The 27,972-nt window shown below is 37.4% G+C and overlaps 1 protein-coding gene across 5 annotated transcripts in view; it reads left to right on the forward strand.

The window, feature by feature from the left end:
- Positions 1-27,972, forward strand: part of OXSR1 (oxidative stress responsive kinase 1) — a 101,769-nt gene that overhangs the window by 18,356 nt on the left and 55,441 nt on the right. For 4 of the 5 annotated variants that reach the window (XM_058555202.1, XM_058555185.1, XM_058555195.1 and 1 more), the window contains exons 3-4: positions 7,025-7,133; positions 16,210-16,351. In XM_058555202.1, coding sequence (XP_058411185.1) covers positions 7,025-7,133; positions 16,210-16,351 — 251 coding nt within the window. Of the gene's footprint in view, positions 1-1,259; positions 1,325-7,024; positions 7,134-16,209; positions 16,352-27,972 lie in introns of all 5 variants that reach the window. The other variant, XM_058555220.1, reaches the window with a different exon arrangement.

A 27,972-nucleotide genomic window follows, 5' to 3' on the forward strand; every position in this document is an offset into this window, starting at 1 on the left:
CTATATAATCTTTCAGACGGCACATTTAAACATCTTTGTATTTTTATGATAATGTAATCATATAGTTGTTCTTTTCATTGAAAGATTTATCATAGAAATCTTTCTGTATCTATAAATATGAATTAATATAATTTTCAATATGTGTGTAGTATCCGTTGAATATGTAGACCACACTTTATTTAACCTATTCTCTGGTATTGGACAATTAACTTGTTTCCTCTTTTTCATTGTTATAAACGATACTTGCTTACTTCTGTCTTTCCTTAAAATAGTATCATTCAATTATGATTTCTGGGTCAAATGGAATATCCTTTAAAAGGCTTTTGGCCTCCTAGGAACATGGTACCAGTCTGCATTCTGACTATTGATGCAAGATGAGAGATAGAATGACCCCCCCAGGGAGAAGAAAGGGAGTCCCAGGGATCAGTAACTGCAAGAGATGTTCTGTGGCATTAAAAGCTAGTCACACGGGGATTGTTTTTATTTCTTTTATGCACCATGACACCCAGAGTAGTTTTTTTTTTTTTGTGAGGAAGATCAGCCCTGAGCTAACATCCATGCCAATCTTCCTATTTTTGCTGAGGAAGACCGGCCCTGAGCTAACATCTGTTGCCAATCTTCCTCCTTTTTTTTCCCTTTTTCTCCCCAAAGCCCCAGTAGATAGTTGTACGTCGTAGTTGCACCTCCTGCTAGTTGCTGTATGTGGGACGCCACCTCAGCATGGCCAGACAAGCGGTGCGTTCGGTGTGCGCCCGGGATCCGAACCCGGGCCGCCAGTAGCGGAGCGTGAGCACTTAACCACTAAGCCACGGGGCCGACCCCCAGAGTAGTTTTAAATAAGTTGTAACTGGTCAGCAAGGGAAATGAGATAGTTTTTCAAATATTTAACTTTTTAAATCCTCAATTTCCTTGGCTTAAAATGGAAATAACATCTGCTTTGTGTACCTCATGAGGTTTTTCTTGAAGATCAAATGATACTGTACTTGAAAACTATAAACTGCCATACAAATATGAACTAATATTGTTATTTGATTAGGTAATTTCTCTAAGATCATGTACAGCTAGTGATAGAAAGGACAGGAATTAGGATTGGGATGATCTGTGATCTGACAGTCCAGAAGTTTTTTGCATTGTCCCAGATTGGATTTAATTTCTGGTATAGTCTGTACTGACTTAGGGAATAATTGGAATAAAAGGAAAAGAGATAATAGAATTATATGTTGAACTTTTAAGCAGATGAGACAAATGTATTTCTTCAGGAGTTGGTAATGCATGAGCAGAAGCTGAAGAAGTGGGTTTCTGGAGTGATCTTGAGCCGTCTTTGGTGAGCGAACACACACTTGGAAGGAGATGCTGATTGAAATCCTCTTTGATGATCTTGGATTTACAGATGCCAGCAATACCTTAGAGCACCGTTTGGACATTTGAACTGCAGTGATCATAAAAGAAGTCTAAATTGTAAACTAATTCTGTTAAAGAAAAGTAATATTGTTAACCTACATGTTGACTGGAATTTGAGATGCCCAATATAAATTCCTATCATTTGCCATTTTATGTAATCCATAAGGATAGTGTAAAGATGAGTAAAAGTCTTATTATTTATTACTTCATGACTAAAGAAACTGAGGCTCAAAGTTTAAATAACTTGACTAAGTTCATATGATAATAATAGCTAACATCTTTTCAGTGCTAGGCACTTAAGCGTACTTTAACCTCATAAACCTCTCTATGATATAGGCAGTAGTTCCTTTTTATAGATGAGGGAAATAAATCATAGTAAGTGACAGAGTCTGGATTAAAAATCAGGTCGTTCTGCCTCAAGTCTATTATTTTCTACTTCAAATAATAGCAAAATGATTATAATCTTAGTTCAAAAATAGAAAGAACATCTTTTCTCATGTCATTTGACATTCTTAAAAGTATTATTTGTGTTATTACACTAGGGCCTTACTTTTAGAGGAATGCAAATTCAATACAACCTAGTAAAAGGAAAAAAATTGATTAGACCTCCATAAGTTTTGCCCACATATTCCAATAAGCTTTACACTGGAAATATAGTATTTATATATTTGGCAAGTAAGTAAAGGTGAGGGAGTGACTTTTAGTGAAGCAAATTTAAGATAATTGGCTTTGTGGGAGGCAGACAGGTAAGATCTCACTAAACCCTGAAGAAACATCAGGCATATAAAGAATGCCTGATTTGTTTGTGGTGTTTGTTGTGTCGGGACCTGAGATCTGAGTGCCAACGGCTCTATTTCTGTGATATGAAGCCCTTCAGTTTACCTTAAAAAACACCTATTAGATAAACATACTAAACTTTTGATGTTGTGATTTTAAAATTTATTTTCAAAACTATCTTTATTATAATGCAGAAAGGGTGCTCTGGATCTCCAGAGAGTGCTGACGTAAACTGATTACAGGTGTGTATCGTGTGTGGCAGTTAATAGTGAGGAGGCAGTATATCATTCCTTTCTCTTGTCAAAATGTTTTCTTTTGTCTGACAACCTTTGCTAAGTGTAATGGGAAAATCAGCTGTCAAATCTTACTACATTTATTTTCGCCAGGGGATTTTACTCATAGGCTTTTCTCTAAGAAGGCACACGGTGCAGTGTTTTGAGATTTTTCTCTTCTTTAGTAGATGCCGGGACCAGGTTCATTGACAAACATCTGAGGGGGGAACATTAAGAGTTTTAGAGTTAAGGCTCTTGCCTGCTGTACAAGGCACAGTGTGACAAATGCCTAGGAAAGGTATAAAGTACTGTGGAAGTAAGAGGAGGAAGAGAGTTCCCAGTTATGAAGATGGAGGCCTTTGTGGAGATGTTTGTGTCCTGGGCTGCCAGGGCTGGGGAGATGGAGAGATGGAGTCCCTGCCAGGCAGGGGTTTAGAATCATTAAGGAATAGCATATGTGTGTATGTGTGTGTGTATGAAAATATATGATATATATGAATATGATATATATTCATGAATATTAATATAACTGAAACAATATTTTCATAAAACAATTCTTAATTATATTATGTGGAATGCACTCTGATTTTCTATTCTGTTTCTTTTTGTTTGTTTTTAACACGATTCACTAAATTTATTTCATGACCCATGTGAGCTGCATCCCATAGCTTGAGGAGCACTGGGCTACACAAGAGGTACTGAGGCTCTAAATTCAGGCAGTGACAGTGACAATGGAAAGGAAGACACAGATTCTCTAGACATTTTATAGATGGGAAAATTGTTAGTACTAGAATGAGTACTCCATGAGGGCAGGGGCTTGTTTTGTTCACTCTGTATGAGTAAATGAATAAATTAACATTACTTGGGAGCTGACTGAATTGTATAAAGTGGAGGAAAACTGCCTACATTGGGGTAATTAGAAAACCAGGGAGTAAATAGTAGAAATCAAGATGAATGAGTTTCATGAAGCAATGAAAAGTCATCACTAAAAAATTGCTTCAGAAAGCTTCAGGTGGAGACTGAAAAGTCCAAACAAAAGATCTGGTACTAGCAGATAATAGAGGACTTTCTTTTTTTTTTTCCTTTTTTTGTGAGGAAGATCAGCCCTGAGCTAACATCCATGCCAATCCTCCTCTTTTTGCTGAGGAAGACTGGCCCTGGGCTAACATCCATGCCTGTCTTTCTTCACTTTATATGGGATGCTGCCACAGCATGGCTTGAGAAGCGGTGCCTCGGTGCAGGCCCAGGATCTGAACCCGGGCCGCCAGCAGCAGAGCGCGCGCACTTAACCGTTTCGCCATGGGGCCAGCCTCAATAGAGGACTTTAAAGAAAACACTTTCATTAGTAGGGGTGGAATTCACTTATAAGTGTTGAGGAAGCTTCTGGGAAATTTGAGTCAGAATGAATATTCACTCTTGCAAAGCACTTATATATTTATTTTTCTTTTTGAAAGGAAAAGGAAAAGAATAACTCCAGTGGCAGTTAAGATAAAAGAAGGTTCCTTTTCCCCCTTTAAAGGAATAGAAGAGAAGAAAAGGAATATTTAAGGCCCCTTTAATCTTTGAATTTTATGGTTCTCTGATAGACTCCCCTTAGAAAACCCTTTGTAATACCCCCCTTTTTCAGGGTAAAGCTCAAAACCTTTAGCGTAACATTTAAGACCTTGGACAATTTGACCCCAACTTTTTGCATTAATTGTTACTCTCCCATGTTATTCCTGTCTCTCTCACCTCCGCCATCCAACTGGTCACCAAGTCCTATTGTTTATACCTCTTTAGTATTATCTCTTGACTTCTCCCTTTCTTTTCATTCATATTGCCACTTATTTTTTTAAACTTTCTATTTTGATACAGTTGTAAACTTACCAAAGTGTTGCAAAAGCAGTATAGAAAGTTCCTGTATGCTGTTCACCCAACATCTCCTAATTGTAACATAACCACTATACAGTGATTAAAACTGAGAAATTAGCTATTTATCATTTTTCAGGCCACCATCTCTCTCACCCAGATCATGGCAATAGCCTTAAACAAAGTCTTTGCCTCTAGTCTTGCCTTCTCTTATTTATTTTCTACATTATAGCCAGAGTGATTTTTATGAAAAAATAAATATAGTTCAACCTTTGATGCCTTTCCATTGCTGTTAGGATGAAGCCTAAGTTCTTGAACACAGTTACAAGGTCCTTTATGGTATGGTCACAGGTGATTAAACAATCAAAACCCATAAAAACCTACTTATCTTTCCTATTTCAGTGTCAGTTCAGTAGTAAAACTTTTTATAGGAAGCCTTCCCTGATTATCACTCCTTGATAATTTGCCTCTTTGATGAAATCATGTAGTATCTAGTATTTCCTCTATTAAACTGTTTATTAATCTATGTTGTAAATTAGTATTTGTCTAACTTCTTCACCAGACAAGTTTCATGAGGCACCTAGCACTACACCTGCCACGTAGTAGGTGCTTGATAAATATCTGTTGAAAGCATCAACTACTTACCCTAGACAGGTTTACTCATTGTGTCCTAAAATCTGTCTTGCATATTTCATCTTTTTTTTTTGTAGTTATATATTCCTTGTACCTTGTACTGCTGTAATATCTTCACATCCTGCAGAACTAAACGTAGTTCCCACCTCCCCTGTGAAGACTTCTTGCCTACCTTAACTATTCTTTCCCTTGGATTCTTGTAACATTTAATATCTTTACTACTCATTTGGCACATACATGCTGTCCTATATATTCTCTCTCATATGTACATGTCTTATCTCTTCGAATCCTGTATAACTATGTCAATAGGCAGGTGCTTACTTTAGTTCCTTCTTCCTTTTCCCTCATATTTACTTAGCTTTTAGTACAGAAGACTGTGCTGGTGACTTTGGGGGTTACAAAAATTCATACGATAAGGTCCTTGCCATAAAGAAATTTACATTCAAGTAACAGAAGATGAGAAAAGAAAAACTAGTGTTTATCAAGCACTACTTATGAATCAGGGATTATGGGCAATTTTTACACAATTGATCTTACTGAACAAATACCAAGGGCATCTAGGGCAAGTACATGAATAAGTAAAAAGCTATATAAAGTGCTGTAGGATTTCATTCATTCAGCAAATATTTATTGAAGGTGTACTGTGTGCCAGGCACAATGATAAGTGCCAGGAATACCAGCGTCTTAGCTCTCATTGAGCTTACAGTTTTGTGAGGGATGCAGAAAAATAAACAGGCAATTATAGTATAGTGTAAGTTCCACAGTGTTTAGCAATCCACTTTTAAATACTTGCCTTCATGGAGCTCTCAGTCTAGCAGGGAGGGACAGACAAATAAGCACCTGATGTACTAGCCAGTACACACGTGCCTTGAGGTAAGGAGAGATACAGGGATCTTGGAAGCCACGAGAAGGGACACCTACCTCAAACTGGGGAGCTAGGAGGAAATGATATTTTGGCTGAGATCAGAAGGAAGGATTGGTGTTTTTAGCTAGGCAAAAATGAGGAAAGTGTATTTGAGGCAGAGGGAACAATAAGGTTAAATGTTGATGGTTAGAAGCAGCATGGCTTGCTTGAAGTTACTGTGGCTGGATCGTAGAACTGGGGTGTGTTGCAGGTAGGATCAGTGAAGGGAAATAGAAATGAGACTAGAGAGGTAAGCAGGACCCTCATCACACAGGGCTTTTTTTTTTTTTTTTTTGGTGAGGAAGATCAGCCCTGAGCTAACATCCATGCCAATCCTCCTCTTTTTGCTGAGGAAGACTGGCCCTGAGCTAACATCTATTGCCAATCCTCCTCCTTTTTTTTCCCCTTTTCTCCCCAAAGCCCCAGCAGATAGTTGTACTTCATAGTTGCACATCCTTCTAGTTGCTGTATGTAGGACGCGGCCTCAGTATGGCCAGACAAGTGGTGGGTTGGTGTGCGCCCGGATCCGAACCCGGGCCACCAGTAGCGGAGCATGCACACTTAACCACTAACCCATGGGGCCGGCCCCACACAGGGCTTTATAAGGCATTTTATCACACCAAATCTAATCTAAAGTCATTAACTGAGATACTGTAAGCTTAGACTTTTGGCTCAGGTTTCTACTTTGGATTTAGTTTATGACTTTGCCCTGTTTCAGTATGTTTCTCTTTAGAGTGGAAATTGTTAATCATTTCACAAAAATGGGATGAAGTAATATTTTGAAGAAAAAAAAAACCCACAAACAAACAAAAACTACCCTCTGTTTATTAGTAATTATCCTCTGTAACTCTAAAACCAGATTTCCCAAGATGGTTCTTCAAGAGCACGTTGAAGTAAAAATATGTGTCCCAGTGGAGGCCTCTGTGGTGCTGTGCCAGAGTGTGATTAACAGTGCATGTTTCTAGCTTCAAAGATTACTGGTGTAATGAGTGAAAGGAGTAGAGTCAGAATGGACTGAAGGAAACTAAGTGATTTTTTGGTTTAACCATTCTTGAAGAGGTCAGGGCCATGGAGATCCCAGAAAGGTTATAATATATGTAGCCTTGGGATTTCCAAATCTGAATTCACTACTTGTAGTGTTGTTTTAGGCTTACATATAATGAATTATCATGTTTTTTCTTCTTTGTAGAAAGAAATTCAAGCCATGAGTCAGTGCCATCATCCTAATATCGTGTCTTACTACACGTCTTTTGTGGTAAAAGATGAGCTGTGGCTAGTCATGAAGCTGCTAAGTGGAGGTGAGTAGAGTACAATGAAATGTTAACTTCCATAGCTCGTAAAGTTAATAAAAATGTTCTTCCTTTCTATCCTGGTTTGGTTTTCATGGACATCTGCATTTAAGGAGATACTGAGAATATAGTATTTGCTAATGATGCTAGTGTATGAGCTGAGACAGGTTTCACACATTGAGTTTGGTTGTCATGCCTCTTAAATCTCTCTTTATCTAGGATGGTTCCCTCCCGCTTCCTCACCTCCATGACCTAAACTTGTTGAAGGGTCTAGTCTGAAGGGTCTAATGATAACTATTTTGTAGAATGTCCCACGTTCTTCTGGATTTATCTGATTATTTCATCCTGGTGTTTAACTTGATTTATATTCCTCTATTTCTTGCAAATTGAAAATTAGACCTAAAGATTTGATTAGATTTAAGTTAAATATTTTTGAACAGAATATTTTGTAGGTGATGCTGTGTACTTCATACTGTATCACATCCAGCACTGTTTGCTATCTGGTTTTATCTTTAATGGTGGTGTTAAGTTGGATTGCTTAAGATTATGACAGCCAGGCCACTCCATGAAAAAGTTAACTGTTTTTGCCCTTTGCAGCTAGCAGGTAATCTGTGAGATAATACTTTGGCACTGTCATTATCTGGTTCCCCATAAGTCTTTTGTCTAATGATTTTAGCATCCATTAACAATCTTTGTTTGAATCTCTTATTTTATAAGGGGTTGCAGAATGGTGACTTTTCTTATTGCATCCTTTCTTTTACATTTACAAACTGGCATGCTTCTGTGTAAAGGAACTTTACCTTATTAACTGGGGCTCTTTGATTAATCTGTACTGTAGTTCCTACTGAAAAGGCAGGATAAATAATTGATTATTCTTTTATGAACCAATTTTCAGAGCAAAGAGTTAGTTAAATAATCACCTCCAATGGTAGCAAATCAGATGAGTTTTTGTTTTTTTCCCTCTTTCCCATTGGGTACTGCTTTCATTTTTTTTTTAGTATCATTATATAGACTCAAGGAGTTTTATATATTCAATATCTTTCAGTCAGTTATACTCTATTTGGATGCTCAGGTTGTCCAAAATTTTGTCAGTGGGAGTCCCTTCAAGCTTACTCTTGTGTCCTTTTGAAATGAATCCATCAGTCTTTGATAACTTGCTTGTTTTTCAGTTCAAGATTTCCTAGGTTTGTGTTTATATCGCTTTTCCCAGACCCAGAATCAGCCAATACTCTAAGGAGCTCTGATCTTTTGTGTGTGTGTGTGTGTGTGTGTGTGTGTGTGTGTGTGGTAGTTTGTGGGTAAATGTTATTGATATAGGCGTTTTTTTTTTAATTAATTAATTAATTTATTTATTTTTCCTCCAAAGCCCCAGTAGATAGTTGTATGTCATGGTTGCACATCCTTCTAGTTGCTGTATGTGGGACACGGTCTCGGCATGGCCAGAGAAGCGGTGCCTCGGTGCGCGCCCGGGATCTGAACCCGGGCCGCCAGCATCGGAGCGTGCGCACTTAACTGCTAAGCCACAGGGCCGGCCCAGCTCTGATCTTTTTTATGAGGGATGGTATTTAGAAAGCTTAATTTGGATGCTTGGGTTGCTCATTACTACTACTTTGTCATTGCTTCTAGTTGAAAGAACTCGGAAATATAGCATATTAAAAATAAATCATGATTTGACATTAATACTTCTAATTCAAGTTTAGCGTTACAGACCTTAAAACTTTAAAATTATACTTGAATCTCTTTTCTCTTCACAGAAAATCTTGGTCCCCGATATTAACATAGTTAATTATGTGCTTTATCCTGCAGTATATATAAAGTTATTTCTGATTTAGTCCTTAGAATAAAATGTAAGTATTGCTGACTGCAAACACTGAACCCTTGGCATGTATAGAGAGAACATTTTGTTAGGTTACCTGACGGTCCACCCCATGTAGTAAATTAGACATTTTGCCAAGCAAGGCATGGATTTGAATCATGTGGCAAGATTGAGAGGACTAATGACTGATGGAGCCACCCAACTTTCCCATCACTATGCTGCTTGGTTTTTCTTTGCATATGTATTTTCTGTAGGAGCGTGATTTTCTGTTTTAGAATGTAGGGTTTCAGAAAAGAAAATCCGTGATCTTTTGCAATTTTAATACCATGCCTCATTGAACACTTTACTTCCCCAGAGAGGCTGTAAAGGAAAGAGCATAGGTTTTAGAATTAAATTCTAGCTTTTCTACTTAGCAGTTGTATGTCATTGGACAAACTGTTTCAACTCTTTGAACCTGTTTACTTGTCTGTTGAATGGGGATACCTTTCTGTATTTCAGGGTATTGAGGGGGAGTAAATGAGATAATATATGTAGAGCATCCACCACTGTGCTGCCACGTAGTAGGTGGACTAGAAATTTTAGTCATTAATAATAATAATAATCCCTCGTTATTTAATGCTTTTCAGTGTAGCCAGAATCACCTTTTTGTTTCAATCCCATTAGTGACACACTGGAGAAACTGGATTGCTTTGTTAAAGGCCTGTTCATATGATGATTGGAAGCCTTGCTAACACCAACCACCTTTCAAGATGGTGGTCAAGCATGGTTCTTTCAGTATGGACAGATATGGGAATATTAGGTAATACTGTATCTTTCATTATTCATCACCTATAGCATAATTTTCTTTATTTGTAATTTACAAAAATGTGTAATACAAAGTTTTTAATGCTTTGCTAAAAAGTCCTCTGATGACAACGAATAAATCGTCTCCTTAATTCTCTCATCCATAGCTGAATGCCACCCCATCCTTTCAGCTACTCCTCAGTAAAATAACTTTTTTTTTTTTTTAAAGAATCCATTTTCCTTTCTCAGTGAGTATGTGTCCTCATCACAGAAGGGGCAGGACATGTAGCTGGCTAGGATGTCTTTTAAATGTAACTCTCTGTCCCTCCTGGTCTTAGGTTTCCTGGAACAGTGCCCAGTTTTTCCAGCCTAGCACTCAGCAAATGCCCTGGATAATTTTCAGACGTGTTCCACGCATTAATTCTTTTCATAATTACTTATATTTTCATGAGTCAACATAATCTTACATCTAAACCTTGTAAAATATTTAAAATTTTGCATCTTTTTTAAGGAAAATGAAATTTTGCAATTGTAGTTATAAAGTGAATACACATTTAAACTGAGGAGATACGTTAAGTAATATTTAGAAAACAAAAGATAGAACTAAGTGCAACTTAAAATTTTTTTTTTTTAATTTTTCGGTTTTTTTTTAATTTAATTTAATTTTTTCCCCCAAAGCCCCAGTAGATAGTTGTATGTCATAGCTGCACATCCTTGTAGTTGCTGTATGTGGGATGTGGACTCAGCATGGCTGGACAAGCTGTGTGTCGGTGCGCACCTGGGATCCAAACCCGGGCCGCCAGCAGCAGAGCGCGCGCACTTAACCACTAAGCCACGGGGCCAGCCCTAAAATTTTTTTTAAAATAAGAGGAAACTGTATCAAGATAGCTCAGTTAAAATGCTGTTCATCAAATACTTATTAATCACCAATACATTGGTGCATCAAACTGTTGGTTCCTTGCTCTTATAGCTATTATTAGCTATATATTATAGCTAATATTCCGTATTAGCTAATACGGGAAAGTTACAATTAAATAATTTTAAGTGTCCAAGGGCCATGAAGAAGTATCAGGCGCCATGGGAACAAGTACCAGGAGAACCAACCTTATTGAGGGAGAATGGATACGATGGAGTTAACACAGATTTCCCTCAGGAAGTGATGTTCAGCTGAGACCTAAAGAATAGGTAATAATTAGCCAGGTGAAATGGGAGGTGGAGGTGGAGGTGGTGTCGAGAAGGATGGGAGAAGTGATCCAGATGGAGGGACCACTGTGCAGAGAAGGGTCTAGAGGCAGGATAGAGGAGTGTAGTGTGTCTTGGGAACTGATGGTGGTATCACAGCTGGAGCAGAGACAGTGAGAGGAGAGGACCATTGATAAGCAGGGGTTCCCTTTGAATAATTAAAAAATGTAAATAACCACAGTTAACTGAAATATATATAGGCTGCCTTCTTTCACATCAACTTTTTTAGTCAAAATATTTAAAACAAAAGCATATTTTTGATTTAGCAACATCATACTGAGGTAGAGTTTAATAAGCTAATTAAATTGTAAAATGAATTGTAACTGTCATTCTTAAACCCGTCAACCAGCCGCACATCATGATTAAAATAAGTTTAAATGTGTCAATATTATAATTATTTCATAATGCTTCCTTATAACTAATATTCTTATTTTTGCTAATTAAAACTCTGATGTTGAATGTTGGTATTTATTTATATAGAAAGTCAATCTTTAGAAATTAGAAGCACTTTTGATCTAAATAGCTTTTTCTATAATTTGTCACCAAACTGCAATATAAGATTTTTAGAAATCAAAGTAATTAAGAAAGCTTCTGAAAGGAAAAGAGAAAGAAGTACCTGTAGGACTTAAAGGAATGAATTGTAGAAATGTAGAAACCTAATTTAAATTTACTGTCTTAGTGAGTTGTTTTGTTGTTTAGAGATGGTCTCAACTTTGTCATCTTCTAAGATGTAAAAAGTATGGGAACTTCCTTGATCCTAAGCAAGACTCAGGGAAAATACCTGGTATTAATAGTGACCAGCTTTGGATGCTCAAGCAACAGGGTAGGGTATGTCTGTTGCTCTGAAATGGAATACTCAGACCAAGCAAATTTTGACCTCTTTGAAAATGTGAGAGATCAAAATTTGGCCACTCCAAAATATATCTCTTTACCTTGATTATTTTCTTTGATGGACTTTTGACCTCCCTTAAGCTGCCTAAAGAATTTAACATAGAAGGCCTGTTTCAGGAAGGAGCCACTACCATATGATGGCTATAATCTAATGTAAAATAGATGCTACAATGGGAAAGGCACCAACAAGCCCATCTTATCAAAAATTCTGTCTCTCCCAGGCCACATTCTCTAGGTGGCCCTGTAAAGGGTTGTCAGACAAACATTTACATTTATAAGGGAAATCTCCATTTGTAAAGGTATCTCCGTCTCTGTACTGGGAAGAGGGGGGATGACCTCATCTCTAGAAACTTATCAGTTTGGAAGGTGAGGCATTAAATCTGCATAATAACCTTACTTTTGTTTACTGTGCTTTTCTGGTAATCTCCCATAACTGACTCCCCCCATCCCCAACATCCTCTTTTCTCTTTAGCTGAAGATAATGTTTAAGATGAGAACCTCCACCATTTTGTTGAGAAAATTCAGTTTCCCTGGTTTCTCCCATGTATACATGTTATTAAACTTGGTATTATTTTCTCCTGCTAACCTATCTTTTAATTATTTGGCCAGCCATAAGAACCTTAAGGGAAAGGGCGGAAGGGTATTCTCCCTCTTCCCCAACAAAACCTTCTGTGGCTCAGGAAGACACAGACAACACCCAGTAGCTAAAGAGTGGCTAAAACTTATTGGTAGAAATACTAGTGACTAAAATGAGTAAGTTAATTTTGGACTCAAAGAGTGTTTTTTCATAAAAGTAAACTGAAAAACATATTGACTGAGTAACTAATTTGATTGAACTATAATTATCAGATTTAACAAGCATCTTAAACTAGCAGGTGTTTCACTACTTTTTCAATATTATTTTAATATTTAGTAATAATTTTCTTGGACAGTTAAAGTTTTGCATTGCTTTTAAATATTCTGTGCCATAGGCTGTGAAGGCAGACATGAGATGGTTTTGGGAATAAATGATCTACATTTTAACTTTTTGCTTTCTTACAAAATTTGTACCAAATCCCTCTTGTTTTCCCTTATTTAATTTACTTCCTTTTACTCTGAGAAATGCTTGGATTTCAAAGGAAAGCGTTCATCAGGTAGCCTGGGTTGTTAAAATGCAACTTCTTGGGCTACCTCAGATCTTTTAAATGACAGTCTGTAAGGCCTGGGAATCTGCATTTTTAACTAGAAGTAATTCCTTCATGTATTAAAGTTTAAGAATAGATTATCTTTGTAGAATATTTCTTTCAGATAGTGCTGAGAACATAACACTGTATATGCTGCTATAGCCTTCCTTCATTATTCCTACTTTTCTTTAGGTATTAATTTGAATCATCCAGTGATAATCTACAGTTTTCTTTTGCTTAGCATATTTTACCTTCACCTTTCTCTTAGTTGATATGAAGAATTCTATGTAATTTTGATATTAGAGGTGAGAGGATTGTAAGCACTACCATTGTGTTAGATGCTGCAAGATGCTGAGGATATCATATGCAAAAGAAGGGAGGACCTTCGAGGACCAATATTTGTCAGTTAAGGATGAAGGTCTTAGTGGCATGATCATCCTTCCACTTATAAAAATTATATTGTTGGGAGACTGAAACTGAAAAGACATTGTCATCCCAGGGAAGAGGGGACTTCTTATATAGCCTTGTTCAGAATATCTATTCTGGACATAGCTTGGGGATGTTTATTGCTTTAATTTCCCCCTTGATTGTTGGATTATGTGAAATCAATAAAAATCTTCTGAGATTTTGAAAAGGAGTTCCTGCTTTAAACTCTTTACAAATACAGATCTAATAACTTTTTATGTGCCCTAGGGTCTTTGTTGCCCCATTTGTTTGATCCACCAGACTGTAAGTTCCCTGAAAGTCAGCAGTAGTGCCACATGTATCTTGACATATTTTGTGGCACCCAATTCTAGATCTTGCATGTATAGCTTAATTGTTGAATGAATAAATCATGTTAATTTTTAATTCCTAGTAGGAATTTATCCCTTTGCATTCCTTATTTTAGATATTCTTTACATTACAAACATGTAACTCAGTTGGTGTTTATATAGATGTGTTCTTACTAACCAGTTCTTGTGTGGCCTAGATTTCTCAGAAGAATGAAATATATGGCTTATTGGTGTAGTCACTTTGCTTTGGGGATTAATGTGTGATTGATTAAGCAGAACAAAACTTCTCCCTTAGGTATTCCCCTTTGTAGAACACAGTCTTCTGAAGCCCATCAATAAAGAGGGAAAAGTGTAATAATGTATTAGAAAAGTTACCCGGAATCTAGAGCCTCCCTGGTTCTTTGTCTACAGAGGTCTCCTGCTGGAGATGGGGAGTGGTAGTGGCCTGGCTTCCAGAGAGGGGAGGAGGGATCCAAGAATCCTATTCTCCCTTATATGAACTTTCAACCAGTTTTCCTGTTTTCATCCCTTTCCTTCAGTACCCCCTCACTTCCCCTTGTGTGGTCCTTGGTGTATGTGTTCTGAGCCTTTGTGGAGCTCTAGGTAGGGATCCACTTTTTGCTAATAGGCGTATCTGCAGGCATTGAAGAGGCATTGAACTGCTTAGTCAGTTACTTTTTCTTTTTCTGCTTTTGCCTTCTTCCAAAAAATTATTGCCATCTCTCTTCTGTTATATTCTTTCTTGTTTTCTTCTTTATTCTGGGTTTATGAAGTTTATCAAGTTAGTGAATTTCAAGTGGGAGCTAAAGTAAACGTGTGTTTAATCCTCCCATGCTTTCAAGGGTTCCATCTAGATCACTTCTTTCCATCTGTTTGGAGGTACGTTTTTTTCTTTTTACACGTGTGAAATAAAAAACACCCACCAGCGCAAGTTTTTAACAGAAGTGTGTGTTTGTTTGTTTTGTGAGGAAGATCAGCCCTGAGCTAACATCCATGCCAATCCTCCTCTTTTTGCTAAGAAGACCAGCTCTGAGCTAACATCTATTGCCAATCCTCCTCCTTTTTTCCCCTAAAGCCCCAGTAGATAGTTGTATGTCATAGTTGCACATCCTTCTAGTTGCTGTATGTGGGACGTGGCCTCAGCACGGCCGGAGAAGCGGTGCGTTGGTGCGTGCCCCGGGATCCGAACCTGGGCCGCCAGTAGCGGAGTGCACGCACTTAACCGCTAAGCCACGGGGCCGACCCAGAAGTGTTTGTTTTAATTTTAGTTTTGATCATTGAGGTCTTTTGCCAGGAAATGGGCATCCAGTCTTTTTAGTGCAGTTTGTGTTATGTTTCAGACTTCTTGGCACAATTTCTAATATTGGGGATTGTTTTATTTTGGGTCTGTCATCTCTATGGGCCATTCTACTGCCAGAAATCTTATGAATCTCTAGCAAACTTTTTTTTTGGTCAGGAAGATTGGTCCTGAGCTAACATCTGTTGCCAATCTTCCTCTTTTTGCTTGAGGAAGATGGCCCCTGAGCTAACATCTGTGCCAGTCTTCCTTATTTTGTATGTGGGATGCCACCACAGCATGGCTTGATGAACAGTGTGTAGGTCCGTGCCTGGGATCCGAACCCATGAACCCCAGGCCACTGAAGCGGAGTGCGTGAACTTAAGCCCTATGCTACCAGGCTAGCCCAAACTTTTTTTGTATGACAGTCATCAGTTACGATTCTGCGTTACTTTATTATATAGGTGTCTTTTCCCTCCCTACTCCTAATTTTTAGTAGGAGTATTATTTCCCATCCTTGGAAGAATGGGATTGATAATACATCTGGACTGTTATTTAAAGAGAACTGTATTTTTATTCTTTTCATATTTTTCTTTGCTTTACCTATTTTATTTCTATTATTTATTAACCTGAAATGTAATTTGAACGCTTATTAAGTTAGTTTGCATACACATGTGATCTTTACTTTCCAAGTATTTCTTCTGTAATTTGACCTGCATTTCAGTTGTGTTTTTATATCTTTATTCATACAATGTTGCACACTCTCATCTGGTGTTAGAAGCCTATATTGATTTGTGATATCTTATACTAAAGTGTTATTGATGGGCATAGTTTATCTAGGGATTTTTCAGAGGTAGTTAAATCCTCTCCTACCTTTTCCAAGTTCTCATTAGGAGTCTAAAGGAGATGCTGGTGTAACACTACTATTTGGATATCAGCAGGTGGCCTTCTGTTTTAAATTGGAATTGAGAATAAATTATTGATATTAAACTTCGGTATTTCCTTAAATTGGCTATTTTTTCCTTTCTTTCCCAGACAGTTAAGTTTATGAAAAGGTTTACATGTCTTTTGATTTCATAATGGCTCTGAATTATATTGAATGAACTGAAAATTTATGGAAAATTGTGTCTTCTGTTTTCAGGTTCTGTTCTGGATATTATTAAGCACATTGTGGCAAAAGGGGAACACAAAAGTGGAGTCCTAGATGAACCTACCATTGCAACAATACTCAGAGAAGTGCTGGAAGGATTGGACTACCTGCATAAAAATGGACAGATTCACAGGTATGTAAAAAACAACACTCTTCTCTTTCGGATGAGTGCCGTATCATTTCAGTGAGGCCATTCCCCATTCTTTTGCAGAATTAATCATAATCTCTGAGTGTTAACATGGCTTTTTGTATTACCAGTTTCAGTACATTGTGGTTAGGGTTTTAATTCACAGTTAGTAAGTATTTAAAAAGTAACAAATACTTTAATCAAATTGGAAAATACAAAAATAGGAAAAATTCCCAATTTCCTACCAGGAGGTAATCACTGAAAACATTTTGGAATATTCCTTTCCAGTTTCTTTTATATGCTTAAAAATATTTAAAACAAAACTATATATAATTTTGTCTATTGCTTTTTTCAGTTCTTTTATCTTGAGTATTTTCTCAATTTATTAAAAGCTCTTTTTAAAGTAACTTCTTTTATTAAACCTTTTTTTTTAATAAAATAACATTTAAAATGTTGTGTAACATTTCATGGTTCAAGTATTTCTAGCTATCAATATTCGGTTTCTGAGTACAGATAACAAGAATTCAAATGGTGATGGATTCTGTTAATACAAATCTGCTTAGTCCCTGCATGTGGTTTTCTTTTATTTGAGGATATCTTTATTTCCCCTTTATTCCTGAAGGATAGTTTCCCTGGATATAAGAATTTGTAGTTGACAGTTCTTTTCTTTCAGCACTTGAAAAATACTGTGCTACTTAATTCTGGCCTTCATGGTTTCAGATGAGAAACTTATCATTTGAATTGGTGTTTTCTAGTTAATATGTTGTTTTTCTCTGGCTACTTTCTTTTTTTTTTTTTTTTTTAAATATTTTATTTATTTATTTTTTCCCCCCAAAGCCCCAGTAGATAGTTGTATGTCATAGCTGCACATCGTTCTAGTTGCTGTATGTGGGACGTGGCCTCAGCATGGCCGGAGAAGCGGTGCGTCGGTGTGCGCCCAGGCTCCGAACCCAGGCCGCCAGCAGCAGAGCGCGCGCACTTAACCACTAAGCCACGGGGCCGGCCCTTTTTTTTTTTTTTTTTAAGATTTTACTCTGGCTACTTTCAAGATTTTTTCTTTTTCTTTGTTTTTGAATTTTAATTACGATATGTCTGGGTGTGGATTTCTTCAAATATGTCCTATTTGGGGTTCCCAAATTTCTTGAATCTGTAGGTTTTTGTCTTTTACCAAATTTGGGAAATTCTCAACCATTGTTTCTTTGGCACTTTTCAATCTGTTTTTCTCCTCTTTTTGTGGGACTCTGATGATATAAATGTTAGATCTTTTGTTATTGTACCATAATCCCTGAGGTTCAGTTCATTTTTTTTTTTCAGCCTAGTTTTTTCTCTGTTCAGATTGAGTAAATTGTATTGATTTGTTCTCAAGTTCACTGATTCTATCGTCTGTCCTCTCCATTCAACTATAGAACCCATTCATTGAGTTTTTTATTTCAGTTATTATAATTTTTTAGTGTTTAATTTTCATTTGGTTCTTGTTTATGGCTTTTATTTCTTTACTGAGATTTCCTATTTTTCATTTGTTTTGAGAATTCCAGATTGTGTGTTAAAGCATTTTTATGATGGCTACTTTAAAATTCTTGTCAGATAATTCCACCATCTGATTCATCTCAGTTGATGTCAGTTAAATGTTTTTTCTTATTGAAGGTTTTCCTGGTTCTTGGTTTGATGAGTGATTTTTTATTATATCTTGGATGTTTTGGATGTTATGTTAGGAGATCTTGATCCTATTTAAATAATATATTTTAGCAGGCAATTGCCCTGTTTAAATTTAGGATATAGGTCCTGGCCTACTTTTGTGTGCTGTAGTTCCAATGATTGATTTTTGGAGCCTTTGCACTGTTGTTTTGGTTTGTTTTGTTCATGTGGCACTGCTTGGGTTCTCTACTTAATCTCTGCTGAAGCCACCCATGGGCAGAGTGCTCTTGCCTGGTGCTGCTAGGTGGAAGATGGGAGATAGATGTTGTGCCTGTGAGTTTGTGAGCACTTCCTTAGAACCCACCCTGTTGGCCAAGCATCTTAGTGAGAGTGGGGCTCCCATTCATTCTCTGTTGGTATTGCCTGTGGGGCGTGGAATTTCCCATCTGGTCTTCATTGACACCTCCAGTTCTGGCATAGAAGGCCAGCCTGCAACTCCAGCAGTGGAGTTGGGGGTGAGGTCCCCTGCTAGGTCTGAGCTAGGCTGCCCCATTCCTGCTCCTTTGGCCACAGAGAGCAGGCTTGGAGCTTTTTTTTGGTCTATATCTGTTGATGGTTCTGGGTTGCAGGACTCTCTAGTACCCAGTTCACGGTATACAAGATTAAAAGAAAACTCAGGGAAGTGGTATGGTGCTATTTGAAAGTGGAATTGGATTAAGTGTAAATGCAGATAGCAAACTCTAGGGCAACCATGAAAAAAAGAGTAAGAATTGATATGCTAAGAGAGGAGATAAAAATGAAATCATATAAAATTTATAAGATCATATAAAATTAAAATCAAGGAAGGCAGAAAAAGAGTGAAAGACACAAGATGTCATCTTAAAAATCACCTACCTGGGGCCGGCCCGGTGGCGCAGGCGGTTAAGTGCGCGCGCTCCGCTGCGGCGGCCCGGGGTTCGCTGGTTCGGATCCCGGGCGCGCACCGAAGTACTGCTTGGTAAGCCATGCTGTGGCGGCGTCCCATATAAAGTGGAGGAAGATGGCCACCGATGTTAGCCCAGGGCCGTCTTCCTCAGCAAAAAAAAAAAAAAGAGGAGGATTGGCGGATGTTAGCTCACGGCTGATCTCCTCACAAAAAAAAAAAAAAAAAAAAAATCACCTACCTTTAAGGAACTAGAAAAAGAAGAACAAACTAAGCCCAAAGGTAGCAGAAGGAAGTAAATAAAAAAGACCAGAGGGGCTGGCCTGGTGGTGTAGTGGTTAAGTTTGCATGCTCCGCTTTGGCAGTCCGGGGTTTGCACATTCGGATTCTAGACGCAGACCTACACACCGTTCGTCAAGCCATGCTGTGGTGGTATCCCTGGCACAGATGTTAGCTCAGGGACAGTCTTCCTCAAACAAAAAGAGGAAGATTGGCAATGGATATTAGCTCAGGGCCAATCTTCCTTACCAAAAAAAAGACCAGAGCAGAAAAACATGAAATATACACTATAAATGTAGTTGAAAAAATGAATGAGACTAAGAGCTGGTTTCTTAAAAAGGTAAACGAAATAGACCAACTGTTAGCCAGACTCACCAAACAAAAAAGAGAGGACTCAAATAAATAAAATCAGAAATGAAAGAGGAGACATTACAACTGATACCACAGAAATACAAAGGATCATGAGAGTCTACTATGAACAGTTATACGCCAACAAATTGGACAACCTAGAAGAAATGGACAAGTTCCTAGAAATGTACTATCTATAAGGACTGAATCATGAAGAAACAGAAAATCTGAACAGACATATTACTAGTAAGGAGATCAAATCAGTAATCAAAAACCTCACAACAAAGGAAAGTCCAGGACCAAATGGCTTCACTGGTAAATTCTACCATACATTTAAAGAACTAATAACAATCCTTCTCAAACTCTTCCAAAAAATAGAAGAGGAGGGTATACTTCCAAACTCATTTTATAAGTCCAGCATTACCCTGATACCAAAGCCAGACAAGGACACTACAAGAGAAGAAAATTACAAGCCAATATCCTTGATAAACATAGCTGCGAAAATCCTAAATAAAATATTAGCAAACCAAACTCAACAATACATTAAAAGGATCACACACCATAATCAAGTGGGATTTATTGCAGGGATTCAGGGATGGTCCAACATCTGCAGATGAAGCAATATGATACATCATATTAACAAGTGAAGGATAAAAATCATAATCATCTCAATAGATGCAGAAAAAGCATTTGACAAAATTCAACATCATTTCATGATAAAAACTCTCAACAAACTCTATATAGAGGGAATATACCTTAACATCATAAAGGCCATATATGACAAGCCCACAGCTAACATTGTACTCAATGGTGAAAAGCTAAAAGCTTTTCCTCTAAGATCAGAAATGAAACAAGGATGCCTAGTCTCACCACTTTTATTCAACATATTATTGGAAGTCCTAGCCAGAACAGTTAGGTGTGAAAAAGAAATAAAAGACATCCAAATCAGAAAGGAAGAAGTAAAACTGTCTTTATTTGCAGATGACATGATATCATATATAGAAAACTCTAAAGACTACACCAAAAAAACCCTCAAACTGTTAGAACTCATAAACAATTTCAGTTTTATTTCTTTTTCTTGCCTAATTGCTCTGGGAAAAACCTCCAGTACTATGTTGAATAAGAGTGATGAGAGTGGGCACCCTTGTCTTGTCTTTCATACCTGTTAAATGTCTGTTATCAAAAAGACAAGAGATAACAGATGCTGGTGAGGATGTGGAGAAAAGGGAGCCCTTGTACACTGTTGGTGGGGGTGTAAACTGCTACAGCCACTATGGGAAACAGTGTGGAGTTTCCTCAAGAAATTAAAAATAGAACTGTTATATGAACCAGCAATCCCATTTCTGGGTATATAGCCAAAGGAAATGAAATCAGTATCTCAAAGAGATATCTGCACTCCTGTATTCATAGCTGGCAGTCTAGTGGTTAAGATTTGGTGGTCTCACTGCTGAGGCTGGGGTTTGTTTCCCAGTCAGGAAACCACACCACTCGTCTGTTGATTGTCTTACTGTGGTGGTTGTGTGTTGCTGTGATGCTGAAAGCTATGCCACCCGTATTTCAAATACCAGCAGGGTCACCCATGGTGGACAGGTTTCAGCAGAGCTTCCAGGTAAGGCAGACTAGGAAGAAGGACCTGGCCACCTACTTACAAAAAAATTGGCCATGAAAACCCTGTGAACAGGAGCAAAGCATTGCCTGATATAGCACCGGAACGTGAGAGGATGGTGCAAAAAGACTGGGCTGGATTCGCTGTACACAGGGTTGCTAAGAGTTGGAATCTAGTCGATGGCACTAACAACAAAAAAATGTTTATAGCAGCATTATGCACAACACCCAGATATGGAAACAACCTAAGTGTCTGTCAATGGTTGAATGGATAAAGAAAATGTGGTGTATGTATATATATGATGTTAGCTGTGGGCTTGTCATATATGGCCTTTATGTGTGTGTGTGTGTATATATATATATATATAAAATGGACTATTATTCAGCTATAAAAAAGAAGAAAATCCTGTCATTTGTGACAGCATGGATGAACCTGGAGGGCTTTATGCTAAGTAAATTAAGCCAGACAGAGAAAGACAAATACTGCATGGTATTACTTATGTGTGAAATCTGAAGAAAAAAAAAAAAAAAGTTGAACTCATTGAAACAGAGAATAGAAAAGTTGTTGCCAAGACCTGGTGGGGTGGAGGAAATACAGAGAGGTTAGTAAAAGGGTGCAAACTTTCAGTTATGAGATGGATAAGATCTGAGAATCTAATGTATAGCATGGTGACAGTAGTTGAGAACACTGTATTGTATTATTGCAATTTGCTAAGAGAGTAGAATTTAAATGTTCTCACCAAAAAAAAAAAAAAAAAAGCGATGTGATAGATGTGTTAATTAACTTTTTGGGAGAAATCCTTTCCCAGTGTATACATATATTAAACCATCACTTTGTATACTTTAAATATCTTACAGTTTTATTTGTCAGTTATACCTCAATTAAAAAAAAAAATCACCTACTTAACCCTAATACCTCAGCAAACAGACAAGCAGAGACCCAGAACAGCAATTGATCAAAAAGATCACACAACTCCAAGTTGTAAAACTGAAGTTTTAAGGAGTAATCAGAATATGGAGAAAAAAAGCAAGGTACCACTCCTGCCCCCACCCCCGCTCCCCCCACACACAAACTTTTGATTTGGTTACTCTGAGATCAGCAGGATTTTAAAGAAAATCAACATATAATAGGTGAAATCAGCCATCTATAGAAGCATCTCACTCTAGGAAAAAATGAATAATTCTTTCTAGTTGTCTCAATTTTCCAACCTGCTTGTGTCTTACAAAGGAAAATGAACTCTCCTTTTATGAGGATGAAGGAGAACAATCGACTGTAAGGAATAACATATAAACTAGAAATCTTAGAAACACTAAAGATAGATTTTTAAGACAATAGGATTTTTCATCTAAAATTGTACCTAGTCAGTTGTTTTGTGCTCAGTTAAAATAATGTGTTAACGAATGACTGAAAAAGCAGTATGACCAAAGAGTAAATGTTTGGGAATGTATTTCTCACACTGTCAAGAGGAAAAGATGCCCTGAAAAACAGAGGGATCCCGTCCTCTAAATGGTGAGAACCCCCTGGATACATACCTTGATGCTAGCAATGAACATAATTCAGTTAATACCTCAATTCTGATTCCATGTTCATCAGGCAGTCTCCTAGAAAGAAATGTGCCAGAGACTGCTAATTGGCCCCTAATATGTCTCCCTTTCTTTTAGAATTTTTTAAAAATGACATTTTTAATGGGCATATGACCATCCAGGAGAAAGGCAACATTTCATAGCCTCTCATGCAGGCCAGATATGACAGTGTGATTTTATTTCCAGCCACTGTGATGAGAACACAAGTGTTGGTACTACTGTGTACTACTTACGAGTTGTTCCCTTAACAGGTTTTATCAACCCCGGCAGTCTTGATGTCTGGGTTGGGTAATTCTTTGTCGTAGGGGCTGTACTGTGCATTGTAGGATCTATTTATCAGAATCCCTAGCTTCTACCCATTACATGCCAGGAGTACGTCCCCCTAGTGCCCACTGTGACAACCAGAAATGTCTCCAGACATTGCCAAATGTCCTGAGAACCACTGCTAACAGAAAGTGGCATAACCTCCATTTCCCCTTTCCTTCCTTTCATTGAAATGTGGGTATGGTGGTAAGCCATCTTGGACTATGCAGCAAGAGCTTAGAGGTGGTAGAGCAATAAAATAGAAGGAGCCTGAGCCCCTGACTCTGTGGAGTCACCATACTGGACTGATGTTACTTATGCCCAGACTATTATGTGACACAAAAAAAATTTTTTTTCTACAGCCCTGTAGATCATCAGCAATGGACAAACTATGGCCCACAGGCTGAATCCAGCCTAATGCCTGTTTACAAAAAAAAAAAAAAAAAGCCACACCCATTTATTTACAGATTGTCTGTGGCTGCTTTCACACTACAAAGACAAAGTAGTGGTGACGGAGAACTTCTGGCCCGAAAAAACTAAAATATTTATTATCTGGCCCTTTAATAAAATGTTTGTCGACCTCTGGTGCAGATAGTAACAGCAAGTAACATTCGCTGAAACTTGTGTGCTAGGTAATATTCTGAATGCGTTGTCTCCATTACCTCATTAATCTTCACAATGACTTTATGAGGAAGGTACTATTATTATTCCCATTTTACAGATGAGGAAACTAAGGCAAAGAGAGTTAAATGACTTGCCACAGGTCACGCAGCTAGTGACAGGGCTGGGATCTGAATTTAGGCAGTCTGCTTCCAAAGCCTGCTAGAAGAGTTTGTTATAATCAGTGTTGCTGAGTATACATTGGTTCAATATCAGTTATATTTTTTAGTTACTAACTCAATAGATTTTAGATCTGCCACTGGAATTATTATTCTTTAAATATACCACATGTTGTCTTTTGTTTAATATATCTTATTTCTCTTTTTAAAAGTCAAAGTCTTCACTTCAGAACATGGATAAAAGTATATTCTTTTTACTAAACCTTTACATATGCAGACTTTATATAGTTAATAGTAAAATTAACCCAAAATACACATTAAGGTCACTGTCTTTTTTGGAAAGCAATGAATTGGTTCACATCAAGTCCAGGCACAAATTCAGTCTGTGCTCGATTTTTTATGACCGTAATGTCTATTTTTTAAAATGTATCAACTCTTGTTTAGCTAAATGAATACAAGGGACAGAAAAAATATTGAAAGAAATAATGGCCCAGAACTTCCAAATTTGAAGAAAAACATTCATCCACAAATTTAAGAAGTTCAACGAATCACAATTAAGATAAATACAAAGAGATCTATACTTAGACACATCAGAGTCACACTGTTGAAACCTAAACACAAAGAGAGTATCTTGAAAAAAGCAAGAAAAAAACCACTCATCATGTAGGGGAAGTGCTATGGACTGAATGTTTACGTCCCCTGAGAATTCATATGAAATCTAATCCCTAAAGTGATGGTATTTGGTCGTGGGGCCCTTGGCAGGTAATTAAGTCATGAGAGTGTCCTCATAAGTGGGATTAGTGTCCTTATAAAAGAGAACTCAGAACTCCCTTGCCCTCTGCATGTGAAGACACAGCAAACAAATGGTCACCTGTGAACTAGGAAACAGATCCTCACCAGCCCCCAAATCTGCCACTGCTTGATCTTGGACTTCCCAGCCTCCAGAACAGTGAGGAATAAATATTGATTGTTTAAGCCACCTAGTTGGTGGTATTTTTGTTATAGCAGCCTGAACAGACTAAGACAGAGAGCATCAATATGATTAAGAGCTGACTTCACATCAGAACAGTAGAGGCCAGAAGTTAGTGGGAAAGAGCCCTACAACACTGATGACCCCTTTGAACCATAATTCTCTGTGATTGAAGATATGTTTAAGTACATACAGGTTTGGGATTGTTATCTTCCTGGTGAATTATTCCTTTTTTTGTTAGGTAATGACACTTTTTATTCCTAGAAATACTTTTGTATTAAAGACAATTAGGTCTTATTTTAATATGGCTATACTACCTTATCTTATATCTTTCATTGTGGCTCAGTCTTCCCAGGGTCCTGGCTTTATGAATGGGGTCTCAATTCTATCTCTCAATCTTAAACCAGCTCGGTGCCATGTTTTCTAGTTAGGGGTGGATTTTAAAACCTGAGCTCCCTAGCCATTTGGGGCAGTATCTCTGTTCTATCTCCCAGGGCTTACTGCTCTGGCTTTTAAGTGTCCATTTCATTTCTGAAACTTTAGGATTTCTTTTTCTTTATTTCATGTTCAGCTATGTGAGTTTTCCTCCCTAATTTATCCAGCATTTCTTTGTGTTTGTAGCAAGGGAATGATGTGTTTGGTGGCAAAGGCCTGAGTAGTAGTGGTGAAAGTCTCTGTTTGCCATACATAGTTTGCCATCTTGCTGGAATGGAAATTTTCTATCTCACACTTCAAATCAGAGACTCTTAACCTTGCCTATATATTGGAATCACCTGGGAAACTTTAATAAGTACTGATTCCTGAATCTACTGCCAGAAATTCATTTATTTGGTCTGGGATGAGGCCTTGGCATTGGAACTTTTAAAAACTCCTCAGTTGATTCTACTGTGCAGCCAAGGCTGAGAACTACTACTTACACTTTAGCTGAGATGCACTGAGACTTCAAAAGGCTTGGGATAAAGTTGTTATACTAGGAAACAGAGATGGGTATTTTTAGTAGGTTTTGCTGCTTCTCACATTTTTAGAGTCTGATTGTTATTTCAGATTTGTGTCAGCCTGGTGGATCAAGTCAAATAATTTTCCTCCATCTGTACTATGTTTTCCCCTTGACCCTCTATGCTTTAGAAGTTTTAAGTAGGGTGAATACGTCTCCAAATTAGACTTATATGCTTTCTCTCTGAATCTACCTACCCAAATACTTTTCCCATTAAAGAGATTAGCTCTAACAGAAATGTTATATGTTTAATCATATAACAGTTCAGGATACCTAAATATAGTGTATTTTTCAGCTTTTTGATTCATTGCTTCTCTTGACCTTTTTCAAGTTTTCCATAAACTATGCCTATTGATGACTCATAAAAATGTTATGGGGAGAAATTTGTGTTCTGTACTAATGAGAAAGTCAAGCATGTCTATGATATCCCTTTTAATTTTAAAAGGAGTTTATAACCTTGGTGCAATAGTGACATGAGAAATGGCATTAAGCTGTGGAAAACAAAACGCACTGTTCTTGCTGTTTAAGAGTGGATTGAGGGTTTACCTGTTGGGGCTGCTGGGTTGCTTGATATTCTTTGTGGCAGAGTAAAAGAGATTCTTTAATTAAGGACTATATTGATTTCCAGATATTTAGTTGCACATCTTTTCCTTGAAAGGTCAGTTGTCCTGTTGCTTGTGAGGACAGGCTGTGGTGTGTTTGATTGTCCAGTGAGCCATTTAGCTTCATGATATTCCTCTGCTTTTATTCCTGGAAGCTGTTCTGCAGATTGTACTTTTGGTTTCAAAGGGAAGCATCAATTGATTATCTAGGGAATTGGTCAGGAAAAGTAGTCACCCAAAGGTGGGCTCTACTGAAAATAGATTATTGTCTCCTCACTTATGAGAGACAAAAACTTAGAAAACATTTGAATAGGTAATACATGTACATGGCTTAAAAAATTCAAATGACACAAAATGGCATATGATAAAAAACAAGTCTTCTCCATATCAACTGTGCTAAATCATGCTGATACTATGTATTTTTGATGTGATGTGATGAAAATGGCACTTCTGTGGTTTCCTTCTGAAAACTCATAACACCAGTCTAATCATGAGGAAAATATCGTACAAATTCCATCAGAGGGGCATCCTGCAAAATACTTGACCGTTATTCCTCAAAACTGTCAAGGTCATCAAAAACAAAGTCTAAGAAACTGTCATAGACAAGAGGAGCCTAAGGAGACATGACAACTAAATGTTAATATAGTATTCTGGATGGGATCCTGGGACAGAAAAAGGACATTAGGTAAAAACTTAAAAAATCTGAATAAATTGTGGACTTCAATTAGTAGTAATGCATCAGTACTGGTTCATTAATTGTAGCAAAAGTACCATACTGATGTAAGATGTTAATAATAGGAGAAACTGAGTGCAAGGTGTATGAGAACTCCCCTGCACTATCTTTCAATTTTTATGTAAATCTAAAACTTCTAAAAAATAAAGTACATTTGTGTGCCACATAACATCTCGATCAACAACAGACCACATATACAATGGTGGTCCCATAAGATTAGTACCATATAACCTAGGTGTGTAGTAGGCTAGACCATCAAGGTTTGTGTAAGTACACTCTGTGATGTTTGTACAACGACAAAATCGCCTAATGACGTATTTCTCAGAATGTGCTCCCGTCATTAAGCAATGCATGACTGAGTGTATTCCTTCCTTGAACCTCTGGTACCCTGGTCTAAAGGGAACCACTTCTTGCTATTTTCTTGAGACTCCTTTGAGAGAGATTTTATACTAATATAAATGTAATGTATATATCCCTGTCCCTCCTACTTTAAAAAAAAAAAACAACAAATGGCAACATACTATATGTAGTATTCTTATTTCACTTAAGAATATATTTGGAGATTGTTCCATATTAACACATCTATTCATTACTATTCATAATTAGTATTCATAGTATTTCATTATATAGATACACCACAGTTTAATTGGTCTCCTACTGATGGATTGTTAGGTTGTCCTATTTAACTGCAGCCTATTAGTTTATAACCCTAATGTTTGGAACAGAGCTAGCAGGTGGGACTTGGGGGTTGGAGTGGCGGGGAAGTAACAATCAAGTTTCATTTTGGTATTTATTTGGATTGATTGATTGATTGGTTTGATACTCCTCTCCAGAAACCATCAAGTTTTATTTTAGTGTTTAATTGGATTTATT

This window comes from Diceros bicornis, chromosome 2 (genome assembly GCF_020826845.1).
Source record: "Diceros bicornis minor isolate mBicDic1 chromosome 2, mDicBic1.mat.cur, whole genome shotgun sequence".
Classification (NCBI taxonomy): Eukaryota; Metazoa; Chordata; class Mammalia; order Perissodactyla; family Rhinocerotidae; genus Diceros; species Diceros bicornis.